This window comes from Cottoperca gobio, chromosome 22, assembly GCF_900634415.1.
Source record: "Cottoperca gobio chromosome 22, fCotGob3.1, whole genome shotgun sequence".
Lineage (NCBI taxonomy): Eukaryota > Metazoa > Chordata > Actinopteri > Perciformes > Bovichtidae > Cottoperca > Cottoperca gobio.
In genome coordinates, this window is record NC_041376.1 from 1,675,889 (window position 1) to 1,701,268 (window position 25,380).

The window sequence follows — 25,380 nt, forward strand, 5'->3', positions numbered from 1 at the left end:
GAAGCGCCCAGGCGGAAGTTAAATGTTTTTATTCTAACTGACTTGACAGTTTTTCTCCTCACCAAAACAAATGCAAAATAAAATGAAATGACGAATTTCCGCTTCCTTGTTCACTTCCGGGTGCAGTCGTGGGTTGGTTGCTGCCATCTGCTGGATAAACACTGCACGTTATTGTATGTGTCTTCACTTACAGGGATCCATCCGGTGTTGTGACCATTGCCAGGAACAACAAACTATAGAGCATGAATTACTTAATTATATTTCAGAGGGACATAATGGAAGAAATAATCAATAATAATGAATTTCTTAAAACAAACTAAATGGAGATTTTCTTGTGCAACCAGTATCAGATACAATAACTATTTTTATACAAATTGCAGTGCTCTTAATGCAGCTTTAATCATTTCTAGATGACACAGTTCTTATTTACATGCATCTGAATAGACAATTGAAATAGGTGTGGCATAACCACGGATGGTTTGATGTCGTTTTATAGAGCAGCAGTGGAGAGCATTTGTAACTACACAATAGTGGTTTGCCAACATGTAGTTGTGGGACATGTTTCTACAAATATCCAGCGACTACTGAATTGTTGCTAACAAAAATTTTGAGAATTAGTTTTAAATATAACCATTGTTGTCCGTCAGCTGCAAGTGAGAAATTAGAAAAGCGATACAGAATGCCAACATTATATTCCATTATATTTTATATTTTGAATTATCAGGTGATGTCTGAATATGTGTTTTGCTTTACATATAAAATAACATTTCCACAATAAATTGCATTAAAACTCACCAGACTGCAGGAAATGAAGTGTTTGATGCTCACAAATGTAACCCGTGTGTGTTAATAAACTTTGTGGAAGATGTTTCTTTCATTCACATGATGTTTTGGCTCCAGTAGAAAATGATGACAGACACTTTTGACTGTACAATTCAAATGGAAGTTTGACATGCCGGAACAGTTTAAATCTGTAGGATGAAGCAGCTGCTGCCAAGTAGTTGCACAAACACCACGCGGCCCTCGGGCACTTTTACATGAATGTGAGACACAATTACAGTTGGTGCTGTGGTAGCATGTTGATATTTGCATACCTGGACACTGTGCCCTAATGTGTGTGTGTGTGTGTGTGTGTGTGTGTGTGTGTGTGTGTGTGTGTGTGTGCGTGTGCTTGAGAGCGTTAATGGTCCGTATTCCTTCGCCAACTTTCAAAATAAAAACACTGTAAAAACATCCTCATTAACTTAACGAACCAATCCAGATGTATTTTGTTTTAATTGTTACTAATTATGGCAGACAGAACTGGCAACAAGGTGCGCTTTTACCTGGATTAAGCAGGTGGCAAATGAGGCAGGGATTTGCTGCTGCATACTTTTGGGCACGCGTATAACACATACATCCACGTGCACGTGCACACTCTGGCTCATACATAAAGGAGAGCAAACAGTCGAAGTCTTTCGGGGGCAGATGGCAAAAATGACATGTATGCGGGATGCCGCGCTCCATCCAAGCGGAGCCCGTTGTTCGGTTTTACGCACGGTGGCACGTCCGAGCTCATCCAAAAAGTACCCACACCTTCCTGAGTTTATTACCCTGATCGGGTCAGTGATGTTGCTCGTGGCGATCCAGCCAGCATCAGCTCATCCTCAGTGTCTGGACTTCGAGCCACCTTTCAAACCCTCCTGGCACTTGGAGTTTTGCACGCAGTACGAGCAGTTTGGCTGCTGCGACCAGAAAACGGACAACATGATCGCCGAGAGATACTGGAACATTATCGACCAGCTGGAGACGGAGGGTCACGAGCTCTGTGAGGACAAGTTGAAGGAAATCATGTGCCAGGTAAATATATTGTTTGTGTCTTGTGTGTGCTATGAGGATGCTAAAAGGTCCTGGCACTCCACAAAGTTATTTCACAGAATAAAATCAAATCAGTGCAATGATTTCAGTTTCATATATAAAACCTTCAATATTAAAGTTATGCTTATGATTTGTAAAGAGATCACAGTTAATGCATCATGCAACTTTGATTTATTTGGCATAATTCCTGTTCTATAGTCTAATTTAATCCACATTTTAATCAACAGTCGTGCAGAAGTGAATTTCCAGGAGGTGATATTGTGATGAGACCTGTGGTTTTATCTTTTTGAATTAAATCAAAATCAATTATCTTATTAACTCTTATTCAGTATAATAACTCTCAATCCAGAGAGTTTATCATGTGGAGTAGTTATATTAACAACACGTCTACCAACCAATGTCAAAATGTGGAAGATTTGAGCCAAATCTTGACATTAGATAAATATTAATATGAAACATTTCCACATTTATAAAACAGTGGCTGAACTGAAGGAGTCTGAATGAGTCTGAATGAGTCTGCATGAGTCTGAATGAGTCTGAATGAGTCTGAATGAGTCTGAAGGAGTCTGAATGAGTCTGCAGGAGTCTGAATGAGTCTGAAGGAGTCTGAATGAGTCTGCAGGAGTCTGAATGAGTCTGAAGGAGTCTGAATGAGTCTGAATGAGTCTGCAGGAGTCTGAATGAGTCTGAAGGAGTCTGAATGAGTCTGCATGAGTCTGAATGAGTCTGAATGAGTCTGCAGGAGTCTGCAGGAGTCTGAATGAGTCTGAAGGAGTCTGAAGGAGTCTGCAGGAGTCTGAATGAGTCTGAAGGAGTCTGCAGGAGTCTGAATGAGTCTGAAGGAGTCTGAAGGAGTCTGAATGAGTCTGCAGGAGTCTGAATGAGTCTGAAGGAGTCTGAAGGAGTCTGAATGAGTCTGAAGGAGTCTGAATGAGTCTGAATGAGTCTGAAGGAGTCTGAAGGAGTCTGAATGAGTCTGAATGAGTCTGAATGAGTCTGAATGAGTCTGCAGGAGTCTGAAGGAGTCTGAAGGAGTCTGAATGAGTCTGAAGGAGTCTGAATGAGTCTGAATGAGTCTGCAGGAGTCTGAAGGAGTCTGAAGGAGTCTGAATGAGTCTGAATGAGTCTGAATGAGTCTGCATGAGTCTGAATGAGTCTGAAGGAGTCTGAATGAGTCTGCATGAGTCTGAATGAGTCTGCAGGAGTCTGAAGGAGTCTGAAGGAGTCTGAATGAGTCTGAATGAGTCTGAATGAGTCTGCATGAGTCTGAATGAGTCTGAAGGAGTCTGAATGAGTCTGCATGAGTTTAAATGAGTCTGCATGAGTCTGAATGAGTCTGAAGGAGTCTGAATGAGTCTGAAGGAGTCTGAAGGAGTCTGAATGAGTCTGAAGGAGTCTGAATGAGTCTGAAGGAGTCTGAAGGAGTCTGAAGGAGTCTGAATGAGTCTGAATGAGTCTGAATGAGTCTGCAGGAGTCTGAAAGAGTCTGAAGGAGTCTGAAGGAGTCTGAAGGAGTCTGAATGAGTCTGAATGAGTCTGCAGGAGTCTGAAGGAGTCTGAAGGAGTCTGAATGAGTCTGAATGAGTCTGAATGAGTCTGCATGAGTCTGAATGAGTCTGAAGGAGTCTGAATGAGTCTGCATGAGTTTGAATGAGTCTGAAGGAGTCTGAATGAGTCTGAATGAGTCTGAATGAGTCTGCATGAGTCTGAATGAGTCTGAAGGAGTCTGAATGAGTCTGCATGAGTTTGAATGAGTCTGCAGGAGTCTGAATGAGTCTGAAGGAGTCTGAATGAGTCTGAATGAGTCTGCAGGAGTCTGAATGAGTCTGAATGAGTCTGAAGGAGTCTGAATGAGTCTGCAGGAGTCTGAATGAGTCTGAATGAGTCTGAATGAGTCTGCATGAGTCTGAATGAGTCTGAAGGAGTCTGCAGGAGTCTGAATGAGTCTGAAGGAGTCTGAATGAGTCTGAATGAGTCTGCAGAAGTCTGAATGAGTCTGAATGAGTCTGCATGAGTCTGAATGAGTCTGAAGGAGTCTGAATGAGTCTGAATGAGTCTGAATGAATCTGAAGGAGTCTGAATGAGTCTGAAGGAGTCTGAATGAGTCTGCAGGAGTCTGAATGAGTCTGAATGAGTCTGAAGGAGTCTGAATGAGTCTGAATGAGTCTGAAGGAGTCTGAATGAGTCTGAATGAGTCTGCAGGAGTCTGAAGGAGTCTGAAGGAGTCTGAATGAGTCTGAATGAGTCTGAATGAGTCTGCATGAGTCTGAATGAGTCTGAAGGAGTCTGAATGAGTCTGCATGAGTCTGAATGAGTCTGCAGGAGTCTGAAGGAGTCTGAAGGAGTCTGAATGAGTCTGAATGAGTCTGAATGAGTCTGCATGAGTCTGAATGAGTCTGAAGGAGTCTGAATGAGTCTGCATGAGTTTAAATGAGTCTGCATGAGTCTGAATGAGTCTGAAGGAGTCTGAATGAGTCTGAAGGAGTCTGAAGGAGTCTGAATGAGTCTGAAGGAGTCTGAATGAGTCTGAAGGAGTCTGAAGGAGTCTGAAGGAGTCTGAATGAGTCTGAATGAGTCTGAATGAGTCTGCAGGAGTCTGAAAGAGTCTGAAGGAGTCTGAAGGAGTCTGAAGGAGTCTGAATGAGTCTGAATGAGTCTGCAGGAGTCTGAAGGAGTCTGAAGGAGTCTGAATGAGTCTGAATGAGTCTGAATGAGTCTGCATGAGTCTGAATGAGTCTGAAGGAGTCTGAATGAGTCTGCATGAGTTTGAATGAGTCTGAAGGAGTCTGAATGAGTCTGAATGAGTCTGAATGAGTCTGCATGAGTCTGAATGAGTCTGAAGGAGTCTGAATGAGTCTGCATGAGTTTGAATGAGTCTGCAGGAGTCTGAATGAGTCTGAAGGAGTCTGAATGAGTCTGAATGAGTCTGCAGGAGTCTGAATGAGTCTGAATGAGTCTGAAGGAGTCTGAATGAGTCTGCAGGAGTCTGAATGAGTCTGAATGAGTCTGAATGAGTCTGCATGAGTCTGAATGAGTCTGAAGGAGTCTGCAGGAGTCTGAATGAGTCTGAAGGAGTCTGAATGAGTCTGAATGAGTCTGCAGAAGTCTGAATGAGTCTGAATGAGTCTGCATGAGTCTGAATGAGTCTGAAGGAGTCTGAATGAGTCTGAATGAGTCTGAATGAATCTGAAGGAGTCTGAATGAGTCTGAAGGAGTCTGAATGAGTCTGCAGGAGTCTGAATGAGTCTGAATGAGTCTGAAGGAGTCTGAATGAGTCTGAATGAGTCTGAATGAGTCTGCATGAGTCTGAATGAGTCTGAAGGAGTCTGAATGAGTCTGCATGAGTTTGAATGAGTCTGCAGGAGTCTGAATGAGTCTGAAGGAGTCTGAATGAGTCTGAATGAGTCTGCAGGAGTCTGAATGAGTCTGAATGAGTCTGAAGGAGTCTGAATGAGTCTGCAGGAGTCTGAATGAGTCTGAATGAGTCTGAATGAGTCTGCATGAGTCTGAATGAGTCTGAAGGAGTCTGCAGGAGTCTGAATGAGTCTGAAGGAGTCTGAATGAGTCTGAATGAGTCTGCAGAAGTCTGAATGAGTCTGAATGAGTCTGCATGAGTCTGAATGAGTCTGAAGGAGTCTGAATGAGTCTGAATGAGTCTGAATGAATCTGAAGGAGTCTGAATGAGTCTGAAGGAGTCTGAATGAGTCTGCAGGAGTCTGAATGAGTCTGAATGAGTCTGAAGGAGTCTGAATGAGTCTGAATGAGTCTGCAGGAGTCTGAATGAGTCTGAAGGAGTCTGATGGAGTCTGAATGAATCTGAATGAGTCTGAATGAGTCTGAATAAGTCTGAAGGAGTCTGAATGAATCTGAATGAGTCTGCAGGAGTCTGAATGAGTCTGAATGAGTCTGAATGAGTCTGAATGAGTCTGAAGGAGTCTGAATGAGTCTGAATGAGTCTGAAGGAGTCTGAATGAGTCTGAATGAGTCTGAATGAGTCTGCAGGAGTCTGAATGAGTCTGAAGGAGTCTGAATGAGTCTGAATGAGTTTGAATGAGTTTGAATGAGTCTGAATGAGTCTGAATGAGTCTGAATGAGTCTGAATGAGTCTGAATGAGTTTGAATGAGTCTGAATGAGTCTGAAGGAGTCTGAATGAGTCTGAATGAATCTGAATGAGTCTGAATGAGTCTGAATGAGTCTGAAGGAGTCTGAATGAGTCTGAATGAATCTGAATGAGTCTGAATGAGTCTGAAGGAGTCACAGTTTTTATCGGCTGCAGCTCCGATCAGCAGCGATGAAAACATGACACCAGATTCAACATTCAAGATTTAGGATGTTTATCGTCACTCCGATTACAAAAGTAAAATCATGTGAAATGTTTTTGCTAAATGCAACAATAAATAGTCAAAATAAAAGACAAGTAAAACATATAAAATTAAATATAATAGTAAAATATGAGAAGACGTAAGAAATATATAAACATGCATTAAGAAAAACAAACAATTGGATTATTTCGCACCTTTTCTGGTGAAATGCTGTGTTACACACGTGAGATAACAAATACAATCAACAGGGATTTAGACAATTGTGCTAATTTATTAATACACATATCATACAATTATTATGCTCTCCTCAAAGACACCAGACTCCATTGACAAAAACAGTCATTTTAGCCGATTGTCGCAACAAACTTCATTCAAACTCAGACAGAAACAAAAAGAATGTGACACACCTGAAAGAAAAACCCAGACAGGCCTCTCGTCTACCGGCAATTGGAAAGAAGTTTATCGCCCGTGTTTAAAAACCTGCACACACTGTACACACTAATTTTAGTGTGAAAAGGGTCTAAGAGGCTGTTCTGTGCTCCAGCTTTGATCTGAAGTCAACGTTTGGACAGTCGAGTCCTTTTAGTGCGACAAAGTGTCCCTTTAATTCTCACCTCCTGTGTTAGTGCTCTGAAACGTCTCTGTGATAATCAGTAGTGTCTCCCTCCATCCAGGAGTGCTCTCCATACGCCGCCCACCTCTACGATGCCGAGGACCCGTACACACCTGTCAGAGAGCTCCCTGGTCTTTGCTTTAGCTACTGCCAGGAGTTTCATGGCACATGCCGCCATGTGGTGAAATATTTAACTGAGAACCAGCAGCTGCGGGACACGTCTGAGCGAGACGTGACCACGTTCTGCAGCATGATGGACTTGTCCGACCCGGACTACTGCTACCCCAACGTTTTGAAGACCCCTGACCTCAACAGCAACCTGGGGCAGGTGGCGGAGGACCCCAGAGGGTGTCTGCAGGTGTGCCTGACAGAGGTGGCCAACAACCTCAGGAACCCCGTGTTGATGCTCCACAGCAGCGATGGCACACACCGCATGTTCATCGCCGAGCAGGTGGGCTTCGTGTGGGTTTACCTGCCCGACGGCAGCCGGCTGGAGCAGCCCTTCCTGGATATGAGCGGGGAGGTGATGACCACGCCCTGGCTGGGGGATGAGAGGGGCTTCCTGGGCATGGCCTTCCACCCCAAGTACCGGGACAACGGACGCTTCTTCATCTACTACTCCATCCAGGTCAACAGTAAGGTGGAGAAAGTGCGAGTCAGTGAGATGAAGGTGTCTGCACTGGATATGAACATGGCTGATCCGTACTCAGAGAGGTATGCGGATGGAAAGCTGCTCTTTTTATTGCATTAGTTTGGCTGATGTATACACCCACTGCAATTATTCCTCCAAAGAATAAACTTTGCATGAACATGTCCTGAGCCTAATGCAGTAAATCACACACAAAATGTGTGATCTGGTATAATCCATAATCCTATTTATAGTTACCGGAGGGAATATTTTAAAATATAAAAACAACAAAAAAAGAGCTTTAACACGGGAGCTGAGTTTGTTTATGCTTTCAGGTAAATAAGATGCTGTTTATTTTAGGAAATGTGCTTATTTGCTTTTTGTGCCAAAAGTAAGATGAGAAGATACATTTCACTCAAAAACATGAAGCTAGCACCAGCGTTAGCCTAGCTTAGCATAAAGTTTGAAAACAAGGGAAACAGCTGGCCGGGCTCTCTCGCTCTAACTCATTAAATAACATGTTAAACTAGAAATGTAATTATGACGAGTTCTGGTTTTATGTGCCAGAAGAAGTCGCTGCTTCCAGACCGAGAAAAACAGATATGGAATAAGTGACAAACATCTCCTCTAGTAGATTGTGATTTTACTCAACTCGCATCCTTCTTGCATTCAGGGCGATCCTGGAGATCGAGGAGCCGGCTGCAAACCACAACGGAGGACAGGTGCTGTTTGGTCTCGATGGATATTTGTACATCTTCACTGGCGATGGAGGAAAAGCTGGAGATCCGTTTGGGAAATATGGAAACGCACAAAACAAGTGAGGAGCTTCAGGTTTCTGAATTCATTTTAAGATGGTTGTAATTTAACACTTTCTTCATGTTAATTATTGTTTCTTTTTATGGTAAAAAAGTGTGTTTATACTGTAAAATATCAAACTTCAACCTGAACCATTAAATCAGCATTACGCCTGCTAATATCCTTTTATTTATGTAAAAAGTTCTACTGTTTTACAGGACTTTGAGCTATTTCAACCGTTTACCATTACTCCTAGCTAACGCATAAACAGCGGTTTATTTTCATTTGCTTATCTTTTACTTTAAGCTAAAACTTTTCTAAACTATAGTTAAACATTTCAACTGTTTATCCATTATTACTTCTAGCTAACAATTCCAACCATTCATATATTTAAGCTATTTAAAAAAAAATGTAGTTAGCTAATATTACTACACTACTTCAAGTAAAAAACAATTTTAGTCAGCTAAGATTACTATTTAAAACATTTCTCTGTTACTACAAAACTAATTAAAATACAAGATGCAAGATGTAAATTAAAGAAAATAAATCAGAGAAAAATAATAATTAATAACATTTATTCTAAGATTACTTCTAGTTATCTTTTTCAACCATGTTTCCATTATTTTTACTTTAACTAGATATTAATTTGAGTTATTTCCACCACTTTTAGAAGTTTGATCTTCTCGGCTTGTTTGGTGATTTCATGTCACTTGATGTGTTCTGGTGTTCCAGCTCAACATGCACAATCATCATTATTGATTTTATTATTAGTTACACACACACACACACACACACACACACACACACACACACACACACACACACACACACACACACACACACACGATTCCCTGCATTAGAAAGTGTGTTTTTCCCACGCAGGAGTGCTCTGCTGGGCAAAGTGCTCCGCATCGATGTAGACGGACGTGACTCCAGCGGGCAGCAGTACAGGATCCCCCCCGATAACCCACTCCTCCAGGACCCGGCAGCCCGCCCAGAGGTGTATGCATACGGGGTCAGGAACATGTGGCGCTGCTCCGTGGACCGCGGGGACCCGGTGAGCCGCTACGGCAGGGGCAGGATATTCTGTGGAGACGTGGGTCAGAACCGCTACGAGGAGATCGACATCATCGTGAAGGGAGGAAACTACGGATGGAGAGCCAAAGAGGGCTTCGAGTGCTTTGATCTGAAATTGTGCCACAACTCCTCCTTAAGTGAGTATTTGTGAGACGTGATGAAACAACCTTTCTGCACCATCTTCAATCTGATTTAGATGCTTTAGATTTGACTTCGTCTTCCTCTGCACGACAGATGATATCCTGCCAATATTCGCATACAGCCATCACGTTGGGAAGTCTGTGACCGGCGGATATGTGTACAGAGGATGTGAATCACCCAATCTGAACGGCCTGTACATCTTTGGAGACTTTATGAGCGGGTAAGATCGTGTTCAAACTCTTCAGGAGTGCAGCATCAGCATGTTTGCTCAGCTGCTATTTTTTATTTATAAAGAAATCTTGTATTTCTCTGTTATGGTGATCACGGGGGTCCGGGGGGGGTGATGCCCCGGATGCTGAGTTATTAACATACATTTACATAAATGCATACAGATAGAGAGGGAGAAGAAGAGAGGGAGGGGAGGAGAGAGGAAGAGAAGGAGGAGAGCAGGGAGGTGTCCCCCGGCAGTCTAAGCCTATAGCAGCATAACTAGGGGCTGATCCAAGGCAAACCTGAGCCAGCCCTAACTATAAGCTTTATCAAAAAGGAAAGTCTTTAGCCTACTCTTAAATGTGGAGAGTGTGTCTGCCTCCTGAACACAAACTGGAAGCTGGTTCCACTGGAGAGGAGCTTGATAGCTGAAGGCTCTGGCTCCCATTGTACTCTTAGAGACTCTAGGAACCACAAGTAACCCTGCAGTCTGGGAGCGTAATGCTCTAATATAAAAATAAAACATAAAATATAGAATTATTATGCATGAAAACACCCTAAATGAACACTAAGCGAACTACTTGACTACTATATTTAAACAGCATGTGTATAGAAGTGATTCTGTCAACGTAAGTCTTTGATCTCTGTATTAATTCCCGTCTTAAACACAACGTGCAGTCGCATCATGGCGTTAGAGGAAGACAAGAGCGCAGGCAGCTGGAAGGAGAGGAGTGTGTGTATGGGAGAAACAAAGACCTGCTCGTTTCCTGGACTCATCAACCATCATCACAAGTTCATCATCTCGTTCGCTGAAGATGAAGCAGGTAACGTTCACTCTGAGTTCAGTCGTGAGTTCATTTAACTGAAGCTCATCAGCTGTTTTCTCTTGTTTCTGGTTTTTCTTTAGGGGAACTATATTTTTTGGCCACGGCGTACCCGAGTGCCATGTCTCCTTCCGGGACGGTTTTCAAATTCATGGACCCGTCCAGGTGTAGCATCAGACACAGCTTACATTAAAGCATCTAATCTTTTACATGTTATTAGATTTACCTCGTTATTCTGTCAGAAATGCACGCGTACGTCATGTTAAACGTATTTCCAGTGACTTTTAAAGTTTTTAAAGTTCTTAAATTTCCAAAAATGTGAATTATGTTCTGTCCTAAAACTACAAAAGTGTCATTTATTAATATATTGTTATTAACTTTTGCAGGAGAGCTCCTCCAGGGAAGTGTAAGCAGAAGCCGCTGCCTGTCAAAGTGCGGGGGAAGAAGGTTCCTTTCGTGCCGCGGGAGCGTAAGTCACCTCAGTTCACACTTTTATCTCTTCTTCTTCTTATAACTCTTTTATGGTTTGTGCATAGCAGACATGTTGAAGAAGCCATTTGAAAGGGACAGCTTTAAATATGTTCATAGTGTAGAGTATAGCTCAATCAAGGTGCAATAAATATAAACAACTTACACATAACTATCATCAACTCAAGAAATCTGTTTTGGCTCCGTTCAGGTTTCACTCTTTCTCTTCTTGTCAGCAGAAGCTTTTTTAAATCCCCGTTAAGTGTCTACATTCTGCCAAATGCTATAATCTCATATAAAACTAGAAAAAGAAGTTTCCCGTTTTACATCAAACACAATTAAAATAGAAAGAGACAAAAGAGGAAAAGCATTTTAAACATTCGGTTCTGTTTTTAATCCGGGCTTGTAAAAATGCAACACGTGTCGTTTCAGTGACTGTGCTGGACACAGCTGAGAAACCCACCAGGCCACCGCCGAGGACTTTCAAACTCTCCGCCAAACCAACGGTGGCGCGAACAACGACTGCAGCCAGTGTCTCCACGACAACGACCAGCAGAGCTGTGACGCCCAAGTGGAAGTCACTCAATAAGAAAGTGAAGAAGACGAACAAGTTGCAACCGTGGAAGATAAAACAGCTGCTGAAGAAACAGCAGAAGAAGAAGGAGGAGACTTTGAGACAGAAATCTAAGACAACTGTGGGGAAGCTCGTTGCCACAGAACGCAGAAGCAACGCTCTGAAACGTCCCGCCGTCAACGCGACGAAGGTTCCCGCGAGGAAACCTGCGCAGAAGCCAGTCGCACAAAAGAAAAACGGCATTAAGCTGAAAGAAAGTGCAAAACAATATCAAGATTTCATGAACAAAACTGTCACAAACGTGAAGCTGGAAACAAACAGAACAATGCAAAACAGATTTCAGGTAAAAAAGAAACAAGCAAAAAATGCCAAAGCACTTTAAAATATTTATTTTTGACATTTTTTGCCACTCATGTTTTAATTAAAGGAATAGTTCAACATTTTGGGAAATGTGCCAAACGTTAGAGGTATGGAGGCTCTTAAGGGCCAAATACATAACTAATTATATAATTAAATGCTTGAATAAAGGAAGATATATAATTATGTTATTTAATGGTTAGTGCGGTAAAACTAATTATCCTCCAATCAGAGGCATCAACTTGTGATGGATGTTGACAGATTTATTTTGCAGCAGCAAGTTACACTATAAATAAATAAATAAATACATACAATTATTAATAGATAGATAAATTAGAGTATATATAAATACATACATTTATTAATGGATAAATAAATATGTTAAAAAAACTAATAAGCAAATTAAATAATAAATAAATTCAACATTTCTATATTTAATGTGTAATTTCATTTGAGATGTATTCATCTGTGGTGACAGACATAATTCAATATTTATTCACTTGTTTATGAATTCAAATAGTAAATTATATGCTCAGTTATATATTTATATTTTTTGTTTCGGCCCTTAAAACTCTCCATTTAACAAACAAGCCTATTTCCTAAAATGTTGAACTATTCCTTTAAAGTACAAAGCACAACTTTTAATGACACTGTTTCCTTTACATTTTATTTTTTGACTGCGGTTAACCTAATCACGTCTGTATATAAAATACATCAAATTAGTTACAAGTGAAAATAAGCAGAAAACAGAATCCAGATACAAAATGCTCTAATTTTACAACACATGCACGTGTTAAAAATAAACATTAGAAAGTGTGTGTGTGTGTGTGCCTCAGCTCCCTGTAATTAAACTCCACACCACTAAACACAACTGGAACCACTGTGACTCGCAGGAAATGTAAAGCTGTCCTGCTCTCAACTTTTATCTGACGCCAATCCTGAGACATAAATTCTGTATTTTATAATTAGATTTTGGTAGCATGTAGCATAGCATGCCATGATGTCATCATACTGCATCATGACATGTTTCACAAGGTACAATATAACATTTGCATGTGTCAAAATAAGTCGTAATAACTTAACATCTGTTTAAAAACTTTTAATACTATACCATAAAATACATGACATGACATAAACATACTATATCATGACATAGCATACTGTACATGTACCATATCATGACATGGAAATACTGTACATGTACCATATCATGACATGACAATACTGTACATGTACCATATCATGACATGGCAATACTGTACATGTACCATATCATAACATGGCAATACTGTACATGTAACGTATCATGACATGGCAATACTGTACATGTACCGTATCATGACATGACATACTGTACATGTACCATATCATGACATGGCAATACTGTACATGTACCATATCATAACATGGCAATACTGTACATGTACCATATCATGACATGGCAATACTGTACATGTACCATATCATGACATGGCAATACTGTACACGTACCATATCATGACATGGCAATACAGGGCATTTTAAAACAAGTATATTGTGATATTATGTTGTTGTATTGTTAGTTTATTTGTTGTAGTTGGAGTCTGGTGTGGAGGGTTTACACCCTGTACCAGAACATGTTCAATACAGAGCCATGAGACAACAGGACATGAATATACTATGACATAACATAACAGGACATAAACGTACCATTATGTAAACGCACCATCACATACCATAAACTTAACATACCATACCATGACAGGACACAAACGTAACTGTAAAGGTTGTTGCTTCTTCTCTGTCTGGACAATTTCTGAGTAATGTTTCACTCAAATCCAAAGCAATATGAAATAAAAGCATTGTATGTGTGTATTGGTTCTTCTGTCTGGACACTTCAGGGGGTCTGCCCCACAGCACCCCTCACATCACCTCTTTAATGTACCAGAACACGTCTGTAACTGCAGCGAGACGTAAATTATACTGTTTAGAAACGGAAGAATAAGAGTGATTTATAGTGGCAGTGGGTCTATATTTGTAGTTCTGAAAATAGTGTTGCACTCAGATATGATGTAAGTCTATATGTTCTTTAGAAGCAGGATCCCTGCAAATTACAGACCTATATAACCACTTATTTCTGTTAAAACGTCACCAATTTAGAAATAAAACAAACAGCTTCACTCCTCAGACCCTTGACTACATGTTTCAACACATTTTCTGACAAGTTTCCGAGACACGACGGCTCCTTGAGCGGTTTGTCATTACCGGCGGCTGTTGTGCCGCAGGGCCGACCGGTTGTTGGGGCTCCGACTAACGAGGCAATTTGCTGCCTCGTGAAATGACACACGACATGAGGCTTTTCTGCCCTCGAGGTTGTTTGCATGTTTCAGTGTTTTGGCATTTTTGTTGAATTCCTTGCGGTAAAGTTGGCTTGTAACAAGCTGCCAAATACAGAAGTAAGTGAGAGATCATACACCAACCAGAGCATCCGGCGGCCCGAGTCCATGCAAGAGGCGAGTTAGAGCCTTTAAGCCACCGGCTCAGGCCCGGGGGGCTCAACAGGTTAGGAGCCCCCGGGCCTGAGCCTAATGATTCTTGATGGGAAGTCACAAAGAGATGCAAAATGACCAAAAAGAGACAGAACATGACCAAAAAGAGACGCAAAACAACCATGAAAAGGCCAAAAAGAGACTGAACACGACCACAAGAAGATGCAATCCGAGCAAACAGAAGCCTCTTTGAGTCTAGTGGCTGCTGCAGGTAAAGTAGTGTTTATATAGTTACTGGTTTTTTAAACTCCTAAATCAAAATAGACCCAAACAGGAGTTAAATAAACAGTAACTATATAAAGGATTATGGTCCAAACATGCTCCACATTTTGTAATAAAACTTCAAAGAGGATTAAGCAACATTAAAAATAAAATATGTATAAAATCCATCAAGCTCCATGAATCCTGTTCATGCATCATCATGTAAATGTACAATGAATGTGTGATTACCTGATGAATACATGTAAATACCTGTAGATGTTTATGCAACGTCAACACAATAAAACGGGAGAAAATAATGAAATAAAAGTCATAATTCACAAGATGTTTGTGAGCAGATGTTGTGCTGTAAACATGTTTTGGTTCATTAAATATGCAGCAAAGCTTCTGATTTCTTTCTTATAATCAATACAAACAACAAATCTACTGGTCGTTTAAAAAAGACAAATCTGAGCGAAGTATTTGACATGAGTAGCAAAGACGAGAGGTTAATTTATATAAAGATATCCAGAGACAGGCTGGTGGTTCAGTGAAGACATGTTGCTCCCTGCTGGTCACTGCATGAAACTAAAACTGTTTACACAATGATATTTGGGTAAAAGAGAAATAAATGTTACAGAGAATCGTGTTTGAATGATTCTGAAATACAGACAAGGAAGCATCGACATTAACTGAAAGGTCAAAGGTCACTTGGTTAGCTTTTCTAAATAAAAGAACGAACAGGGAGGCTGTCACATGTTTACCCTGACAAGTGACAGTCAGTTCTTTACAGGATCAGCTTTAATTATTCACAGCACAGATCTGAATTTAAAATAAAAGTAGTTATACTGTATAGAAGACGAGAACAGCTGCTTTACAATTAACTTAGTTTAATGACTTTATCTCGAGTTAACTACACAACCTCACAAGAAAACAAAAAGTTGTTTCCTCAAGGAGTATTATATATATAAACTTTATTATTGATCAACACATCAGACTGAACGTTAATGGTCTAACATGCAGAAACTGCTTTGTGTCTCTGTCTCTGTTAGACATGTCATTTTCTGCCACTAGGGGGCTCTCAATGTAAACCATAACAGAAGCAGATCAGGATTCCTTCAGAGTTCATCGTTCAGGAGGTTTCTACCAGAAGCAGAAGTCTCCACAGAGGTCTCATCTTCTCCAAAACAAACAGACCCGCTGATTAAAACCGATACAAACACTGAATAAAGCAGATTTACGTTAGAAATCAGTGTTTTCCCGGGGGACCTCGGATGCTACGAGCTAACGGCTAACGTTAGCTCAGCTTGTTTCTGTGAGAACTTAAGATCCAGACGTTCAGGACTAAAATCCTTCATCCTTCAAATATAGAGTTAAAAACACCAAGATATCAAAGTGTCTTAAAACTGGACAACAAGTCAGTTTGTGAAGCTTCTGGCTGACAAAACTCAAATATTAAACACACGTGTCGTCGGTTTAGACATTTTAAATGTGGAAATGTTATTATACCTTTAAAAGGAGAAGACGGCTGCAGACAAGTCCTAAATTACACATTTACTTACAGATGTAAAACAATGTTAATTAAATAATTATATTTTTCCTTGGTGTTATTTAATCATCAATTAATTATTGTGGGTTTCCTTTAGTCAGCCTGAACTTTACAAACATGCCTTAAAATATAAAGACATTAAAATGTAAACAGTGTTTTAGACAGTTTATTTATTTCAATTAAAGTTTTATCTAACATTTAATTTAAAAGCTATTTTTAACACCAGAGGTTGCTCAGCAGTTTCTCTGCCTGTTTAATTACACGCTAAGTATTATATTAAACATACTTCAGTTTCTCTCTTTAATATCAGAGTGCACTTTCAGGATTTAATAACAATGAACTCAATATGCAGTTGTTAGAAAGTGATGCAGACAAATGGAACGACAATAAAACATAAAGTTGATAATTGTTGTTGAAGAGGATTCGTCTCTGCGACACCGGGATATTTAGTGTGTACACGACATCTCTGACTCCCGCGGTCAGCGGCTGATCTTGTAGACGACGTCTCCGACCTGCAGGATCCCCGTCTGCTTCACGGTGTGCAGCTGTCCGAACAGCGGAGCCGACTTGTAGATGTGCTGCTCCGATGGTTTGCACCGACGGTAGCTGGGAGAGAAATATCAGAAAGAGTTCAAAGGAAATGTTGAAGGGAAAGTGTCCGTTTAGGTCAATTCAACTGACTGAACAAGATAGAAATCACACTTGCATGAACTTAAAAAAAAGGTTCAACCGTTTGTTTTTAAACATGAATTAGAAAAACTCTCCAGAATTCAGCCCAAAAAAGTTCAATTGCAAGTAAAGATACATTAAAAATGATTAAAAACTCAATGAAGCCACTTATAAATCTGCAAAAAATGTGTTACTGACATTAAAAGGTCCAATCGGAAATATGTTTTATAGCAGGTTAAAGTGAAGATCTTTGGGTTTTGGGAGAACAAACGATTAATCCAGAAAATAATCAGCACTGAAGATAATCACATGTTGCAGCTCTAAATTAAATTATTATTATTTAACGCTGACGGAGGACGCTGATGATGCTGAACATGCATTACCTTTAATAGTAAAATAGTTAAAGCTTCACCTTTTCAGTGTTTCCAGAGGCTCTTTCCTGGTGATTATACCCGTTTCAGGGTCAACGGTGGTGAAAGTACACCTGGAAACAACGAGAGTTTCAGGTAATTCATCCCGTTAGATCCTGAACTCACTTACAAAGACACATTCAAGCATTTTCTCATCAAACTATTGACATTCACAGGTGAATCCAAGTTGTACGCAGGTATTTAAAGCTGCTTTGGATTCATTGCTGTTGATAAATGATTCTGATTCAAATCTGTGTGAAGCATCAACTGTTACCGTCCGCATGACATGACGCGCTGCAGTCTCACGCTGCCAATCTGGATCTCTTCCCACGAATCCTGAAAAAGAGAAGCAGTTGGTTTTTTGAGTTGGAGATAAAATTAGTCCACGCTGCTCACACTGAAAAGGGCGAAGGATTAGTCACAAGTAAAAAGGGCCAAATTATAATTTTTCCACACAGGAAGGCAAAACAAAACCTCGTAGAGTAGAGACGCAGAGCTTGTGTGTTTAAGACCGTTTGTGGTTATTAGGGCTATTGTGAGTGAGAGAACAAATTAATAGAGTCGGGGGCGGGGGTGATATTCTGAGGAAACGAGGAGCATATACGACTTTAAATTTGGAAATTGCAATCTTTTTTCTGAGACAATAAATATATTCTGAGATTAAAGTGGACCATTTGCAATAAAAATCTAATCTCTGTATGCTGCTTTGATGCCATCCATCCATCCATCCATCGTCTACCGCTTATCCGGGATCGGGTCGCGGGGGCAGCAGCTCCAGTAAGGAACCACAATCTTCCCTTCTCCGGGCCACATCCTCCAGCTCCGACTGAGGGATCCTGAGGCGTTCCCAGGCCAGTGAGGAGATATAGTCTCTCCACCGAGTCCTGGGTCTTCCCCGGGGTCTCCTCTCAGCTGGACGTGCCTGGAACACCTCCCTAGGGAGGCGCCCAGGTGGCATCCTTACTAGATGCCCGAACTACCGGTACTGGCTCCTTTCAACGTAAAGGAACAGCGGCTCTACTCCGAGTCTCTCACGGATGGCTGAGCTTCTCACCCTATCTCTAAGGGAGACGCCAGCCACCAGTCTGAGAAAACCCATTTCGGCCGCTTGTACCCGTGATCTCGTTCTTTCGGTCATGACCCAGCCTTCGTGACCATAGGTGAGGGTAGGAACGAAGATCGACCGGTAGTTTGAGAGCTTTGCCTACTGGCTCAGCTCTCTTTTCGTCACAACGGTGCGGTAAAGTGACTGTAATACCGCCCCCGCTGCTCCGATTCTCCGGCCAATCTCTCGCTCCATCGTCCCCTCACTCGCGAACAAGACCCAGAGATACTTGAACTCCTTCACTTGGGGTAATGGCTCATTCCCTACCCGGAGTAGGCAATCCACCGGTTTCCTGCTGAGAGCCATGGCCTCAGATTTAGAGGTGCTGATCCTAATCCCAACCGCTGCACACTCTGCTGCGAACCGATCCAGTGACTGTTGAAGGTCACAGACCGATGATGCCATAAGGACCACATCATCTGCAAAGAGCAGCGATGAGATCCTCAGGTCACCGAACTGCAACCCCTCTCCTCCACGACTACGCCTCGATATCCTATCCATGAAAATCACGAACAGGATTGGTGATAAAGCGCAGCCCTGGCGGAGGCCAACATTCACTGGAAACGAGTCCGACTTACAGTCGAGTATCCGCATTGTTCCTCTTCAATCAGAGGTTCAACTACCGGCCAAACCCTCCTTTCCAGTACCTTGGAGTAGACTTTACCGGGGAGGCTGAGAAGTGTGATACCCCTGTAGTTGGCACACACTCTCTGGTCCCCCTTTTTGAATAGGGGAACCACCACCCCGGTCTGCCAACCCCTAGGCACTGTCCCAGACTTCCACGCCATGTTGACGAGGCGTGTCAACCAAGACAGCCCCTCAACACCCAAAGCCTTCAGCATTTCTGGACGGATCTCATCAACCCCTGCGGCTTTGCAACTGTGGAGTTGTTTGACTACCTCAGTGACTTCCATCAGGGAAATTGACGATGATCCCCATCAGCTTCCAGCTCTGCCTCTACCATAGAGGGCGTGTTAGTCGGATTCAGGAGTTCCTCAAAGTGCTCCTTCCAGCGGCCGATAACCTTCTCAGTTGAAGTCAGCAGGGTCCCACCCTTGCTGTACACAGCTTGGATGGTTCCTCGCTTCCCCCTCCTGAGGTGCCGGATGGTTTTCCAGAAGCACCTTGGTGCCGACCGAAAGTCCTTCTCCATAGCTTCTCCGAACTTCTCCCACACCCGCTGCTTTGCTTCTGACACGGCAGAAGCTGTCGCCCTTCAAGTCCTTCGATACCCTGCAACTGTTTCCGGAGTCCTGCAACTGTTTCCGGAGTCCTCCCGGATAACATAACCCGGAAGGACTCCTTCTTCAGTCGGACGGCTTCCCTGACCACCGGGGTCCACCACGGTGTTCGAGGGTTACCACCCCTTGAGGCACCTAAGACCTTGAGACCACAGCTCATCACCGCAGCTTCAGCAATAGAGGTTTTGAACATCGCCCACTCAGGTTCAATGCCCCCAACCTCCACAGGGATGGCTGAAAAGCTCCGCCGGAGGTGTGAGTTAAAGATCCCCAGGACAGGGGCTTCCTCCAGACGTTCCCAGTTCACCCGCACTACCCATTTGGGTTTACCAGGTCTGTCCAGAGTCTTCCCCCACCCCTTGATCCAACTCACCACCAGATGGTGATCAGTTGACAGCTCCGCCCCTCTCTTCAACCGAGTGTCTAAAACATGCGGCCTCAGATCAGATGATACGATTACAAAATCGATCATTGACCTTTGGCCTAGGGTGCTCTGGTACCACGTGCACTTATGAGCATCCTTATGTTCGAACATGGTGCTTGTTATGGCCATTCCATGGCTAGCACAGAAGTCCAACAACAAACGACCGTTCGGGTTTAGATCAGGGAGGCCCTTCCTCCCAATCACGCCTCTCCAGGTGTCTCCATCGTTTCCCCCACAGAGAGGTGAAGTTCCACGTCCCCAGAGCCAGCCTCTGCTGCCCGGGTCTGGTCCGTCGAGGTCCCTGACCATCACTGCCACCCGTGTGACAGCGCACCCGACCCCAGCGGTTTTTTCCATGAGTGGTGGGCCCACAGGATGGATGGATGGGAGGCACCACGTAGCTTCTTCGGGCTGTGCCCGACCGGGCTCCGTGGCAAACCCGGCCACCAGGCGCTCGCTGTCGGGCCCTCCCTCTGGGCCTGGCTCCAGACGGGGGCTCCGGGCTTCCTCCGGGCAGGGTCTCTCCTTTCCTTTCCCTTTCTTTCATGAAGTCATTTTTTAACCATTCTTAGTCTGGCCCCTCGCCTGAGACCAATTTGCCTTGGGAGACCCTACCAGGAGCACTAGGCTCCAGACAACACAGCTCTCAGGTTCATAGGGACACACAAACCTCTCCACCACGATAAGGTGATGGTTCCCAGAGAGGATTTGCTTTGATGCCAAACATTAGAAATAAATCAGAGCAACACACCTCTTCGAACGCTTCACAGTCACTAATGACGATGTTCGGGCGGAAACGCTCCACCGTGACGTCCTTCTCCAGCTTGCTGCTGAGATCCTTCACAGAGGACTCGGACAGCAGCATCACAGGTCCGACATCGGAGTACGCCACCTGCTGAATACACGCAGAAAATATATAAGGAAATAACCAAAGACGAATCTGATTTAGATTTGTTGGACGGTGTATAACAACAATATTGTTGAGTCCTGGATCAGAGACATACAGACTCCAGCACTTAGTCTCGTTTACATCGCACTGTGGGAACTCAGGCTCTATCTCCATCGACCTCCTCGCCCTCATCTGAGGTTCAAAGTGCACCAGGCGAAAGGTTCTCTCCGCCCCCAGACAACCCGTGAGCCAGCGGGACACTTCGTCGCCGCAGTCCCGTCCCTGAATGTCCGCTCCAAACACTCTGCAGCACAAAAATAACAAGAAGCATTTAAACAAAAGCAAACAAGTGTTCCCATCAACCTACAGATGAATTAATGATGAGGAGCTGAACATATTAACTTCCATGTAGCGTTTTATAATGTTGTGATCCTTTTATTTATTATTATATTATTGTCATTATTACTTTTGATCATGATGATGCATCTTATTCTATTAACATTTTAAACATGTCAGTTTTCGCTTGTAAAGCACTTTGAGGTGCATTTAATTTGTTTGAAAGGTGCTTTATTAATTAAAGTTTCATTGATTTGATTGATTAATCAAACTGCAGACAAATGTTTCCTCTCTACACACCATGGGTCTTCAACAGGAGGTCTGCGACCCCGAGGGGGTCCTCAGAGTTACCGGAGGGGGCCGCTGTTTTTTAATCATTTTAAAGATATGTCTGAAAATACTCATTCCTGTAACACGAATAAAACATTGAATTTACAACTATGATAGTCCAACTCTCACTCGTCACCGCACTATTTTAATAGCTTAGCATTGTATGCACACGTTTATACACATGCCTGACACGTTAGTCAAAGAACAAACAAACAAGTAAAACAAACTGTGACATAAACCAGAGCTGATGTAAAACCTGCAGTTGATGACGGGGTTGTCGTCCTGTCTGACGGGGAATCGCAGCTCCTCCGTGTTTGGGCCGTTCAGACAAACATGGCCGCCCTCGCAGGTCAGAGACACCAGCACCAGACGAGGCTGCTGTCTGCCCGTCACCATGTGACCGTCCTCTGTGACCACCAGCCAGTGTCTGCAAGCAAAACAAACAGAGCCGGGAAATCCCCGTCCAGCTGGTCAGACATTAATCTGGGAATCATACACGAAACATAGATGTTTTCATGAAAGTCGCAAGATCTTTTTTAATATTGTGCAACAAAATAAAAACCAATAATGTTTTTCTATGGCTCCATTTTAGCCTACATTAAAGGATTATTATGGATGAGCTGAGTTTGAATATAAAATGCATTTTAATACAGCAGGTTAAGGTAGAAATCATTTAAACTATTTTATAATAATGTTGTTTCAGGTTGTACCAGCTACAACTACTGCAAACAAACACATGTGTGGGTGTAGAGGATCTTTAGTCCATTTTAATGAGTTATATTTCATAAATGTATCATGTTTTGTATGTTAAAAAACAAAGCAGCTATAGATTTAAATAAACAGTGATGGAAGAAGTACTCAGCTACTTAAGACTTAAGTAAAAGTAGTGATACCACGATGTAGAAATACTAATAAAGTAGAAAAGTACTCATATTAAAATGTGTATATCATGTTATTGGACTAGAATTATAGTAGTATGATTGTAAAGTACTTACTTTGGACTTTGCACACTTGCACATAATATATGTTTTCATATTCATAATTGTCTTCTGTCATTATTTCATATGTAAATGTCCACCCTGATATATTTATATGCATTATGGAGCTACTCTGTGTTTTAGTTCACCCTTAATGTGGTTATTTTTATTTATACTTGCATGTTTTATTCTTGTGTGGTGTTGCTGCGTTCCCACCTGAATTTGATTAATGCATACAGGTTTATCTTAAGTGCTAATTTCTACCATTGCACAATAATAATAATAATAATAATAATAACCAGTGTTGCTCAATCCTGTATGTTTTTATTTTAAACTTTAAATCTCACCGATCCTGCAGCTCTCCAAACTTCAAGCCGACTTTGAGGCACTCCGCCAGCGCCACAGACAGCGCTCTGCCAGACTTCAGCGGGTGAATGAGGAGTTGCGACACGACGCCTACACGAACAACTTTTTCTGGCTTTCGCAGGTATTTATATCCGAGACTTAATCCTAGAACAGCAACGCCGGCTCCGCCGATGAGAAGAGCGGCTTTCTTATTTAGAGCTAACGCGTTCACAGCCAGCTCCTTCAGCTCCATGTTGAAGTTCAAGAGTTTCTTCTTGGACGTTGAACTTTTAAAGTGACAGGAGCCGCCATGTGTAACGTTCACTGACGCTCGATCAACGGCAACTCGCCTCGGGCTTCGGTTTGAATATGGGATTACTGATCTTTTATCTATTTAAATTCTATTTTATACAGTCCATGTACTATTTACAAACTATGAAAAATAAAATAAGTTAAATAAACTGGACAAACTCAGGCTATGATAAATAAAAAACGGAATATGCAAACCAAACTGACCTTAAGTAACGATTCTTCTTCTTTTGTGAAGTGTTATGGCAGTTAGCCTCATTAACGCCATATTATAGCCTCCTTCTGGAATATACAGGTAGCCAGAGATGGTTTAGAAAGCCACATATATTACGAACATTGTGACACTAAAATGGCATTTTTCAGAAGTCCAAATCATGAGAAAATTAACTTTATTCCAGACCAATTTGTCTGATTTGCCTGTTTTAGCAACGTACTCTCGCGAGATCTGGCAACAGAATTAACAGTAAAAAATGTTATGCTAACATCAACTAACGTTCGCAAACAGCCTAGCTAACTGCTTTTCGTAATGCTAAACATGTTTTTAGCTGTGTAAATACCTAATGTTAGCAAAAAAGTTTTTATTTTTTATTTTTCCAAGTGTATACCATCTTATACCATTGGTGCTGCTTGTAATGCATCATCTTTAGCTATAATGCTTCTTTGATGTAGTTTGCCACCATTTCTGCCCTCCAAACTCATAAAATACTTTTTACATGAGCAACAAACTAAACATAATATCAAAATAGAAAAACATTCCCATCAGTCTCAGCTGTACTTTGTGTTAGTAATGAGCTAATGTTAGCACGAGACGCTGAAGATGGCTCACACCTGCTAAACATCAGTGTGTTAGCATGCTGATGTTAGCACGCTGATGTTAGCACGCTGATGATGATGTTAGCATGCTGATGATGATGTTAGCATGCTGATGTTAGCATGCTGATGATGATGTTAGCATGCTGATGTTAGCACGCTGATGTTAGCATGCTGATGATGATGTTAGCATGCTGATGTTAGCACGCTGATGATGATGTTAGCATGCTGATGTTAGCATGCTGATGTTAGCTGTGTGTAGTAGCCTTACAGAGCAGCTAGCATGGCTGAAGACTTTTAATGATGTTTCTAGAAAAAGAAAAGAAAAGATAAATAAATATATAATCAAAAGGAGAACCCCGGAGAGTTAATATTTTTGGAAACCACTTACTTATACACTACATTTCATAACATTACATTCATTTTTTCCAAAGCAATTTAGAATAAGTGCATTCAAACAAGAATTAAAAGTGAATTGTCTTTTAACAAACAAATGGTAAATAGATCCCCTTAACTTTACCCAAACATTAAATCCTCTTAAAGGAATAGTTCCACATTGAACTGTATTTCCCAATGAAGGTCTTACTGCTCGGGCCTTAAACTGGGATACAGATAATTAATTATACTTAATTCAGTTAAATTAATTAAACATAGTGAGTCCAAATTGGCATAACTATGTGACAGACTTCAGTTTTAACCTGCCCATGAAAGTTTCTAAAAACAGGGAATAAACCGAGTGACGTCATGCCCCAGCTGACCTCCTCAGTGAAACTATTTTTGTCTTTGACATAGATACTCAGGTCTATGGCCAAAGTAGAAAACAGCAGATGCTCCGGCCACAGGGGGTCAATACAGGGACTTGTCGAATAGATACTCCTTCTGTTGCTTTTCTGTGCACATCTAATGGCTGCCGGCCCGCTCACATGCGGGCGCAGGGCCAGGCCTTACAAGCTGGTCTGATGTTGCCGTGGCAAGCGAAACAAGTTGATGACGAGATCCAGTCTCAGTAACAGTTTGACGTTTTTATGCATTTATATAGGTCTTCATAGGAGGGGATCATTATTTGGTTGTACTTTGTTGACATTGTGATTTTGTAGGAGAGTGCATCTGCATAAACAAATAATTTAATAATATTTTTAAAAAAAAGCTGAAATACGACTTTTACTCTGAAGACTTTACTATACAATTGATTTCAACGCACAAAACTCAAATCAGAGTGATTGTGGAGGAAGAAATGAGTTTGATTAATGCATTAGTTGACTCACCATAGCACCATTTTATTCATATAATACTCTTATTCATATTATAATCAATCCAGGGTGACGTTTAACTCTGAACTGGCTTTGCCCGGGGGCCAGGAATGACAGGCCAGTTAATAAACAAACATTAATAA

At 41.8% G+C, this 25,380-nt stretch overlaps 2 protein-coding genes across 3 annotated transcripts; one reads left to right on the forward strand and one right to left on the reverse strand.

Moving 5' to 3' along the window:
* The first annotated feature begins 1,608 nt into the window (after positions 1-1,608).
* hhipl2 (HHIP-like 2) lies at positions 1,609-15,690 on the forward strand. Its single transcript, XM_029461157.1, has 10 exons — positions 1,609-1,839; positions 6,855-7,507; positions 8,095-8,238; positions 9,099-9,430; positions 9,528-9,654; positions 10,323-10,468; positions 10,552-10,633; positions 10,855-10,937; positions 11,369-11,767; positions 15,668-15,690. The coding sequence occupies exons 1-10, from the start codon at positions 1,609-1,611 to the stop codon at positions 15,688-15,690; spliced, it is 2,220 nt and encodes a 739-aa protein (XP_029317017.1).
* Positions 15,691-16,290: 600 nt separating this feature from the next.
* On the reverse strand, positions 16,291-23,199 carry marc1 (mitochondrial amidoxime reducing component 1). Of its 2 annotated transcripts, none has more exons than XM_029459927.1 (7): positions 22,871-23,199; positions 21,803-21,973; positions 21,022-21,184; positions 20,743-20,883; positions 17,496-17,557; positions 17,224-17,295; positions 16,291-16,748 (listed from the first exon to the last, which is right to left on the reverse strand). In XM_029459927.1, the coding sequence occupies exons 1-7, from the start codon at positions 23,119-23,121 to the stop codon at positions 16,622-16,624; spliced, it is 987 nt and encodes a 328-aa protein (XP_029315787.1). In that variant the 5' UTR covers positions 23,122-23,199; the 3' UTR covers positions 16,291-16,621. The 2 variants fall into 2 exon arrangements, with proteins under 2 accessions (XP_029315787.1, XP_029315786.1); XM_029459926.1 differs by having other exon boundaries at positions 20,743-20,886; positions 22,871-23,193.
* Positions 23,200-25,380: the final 2,181 nt, after the last annotated feature.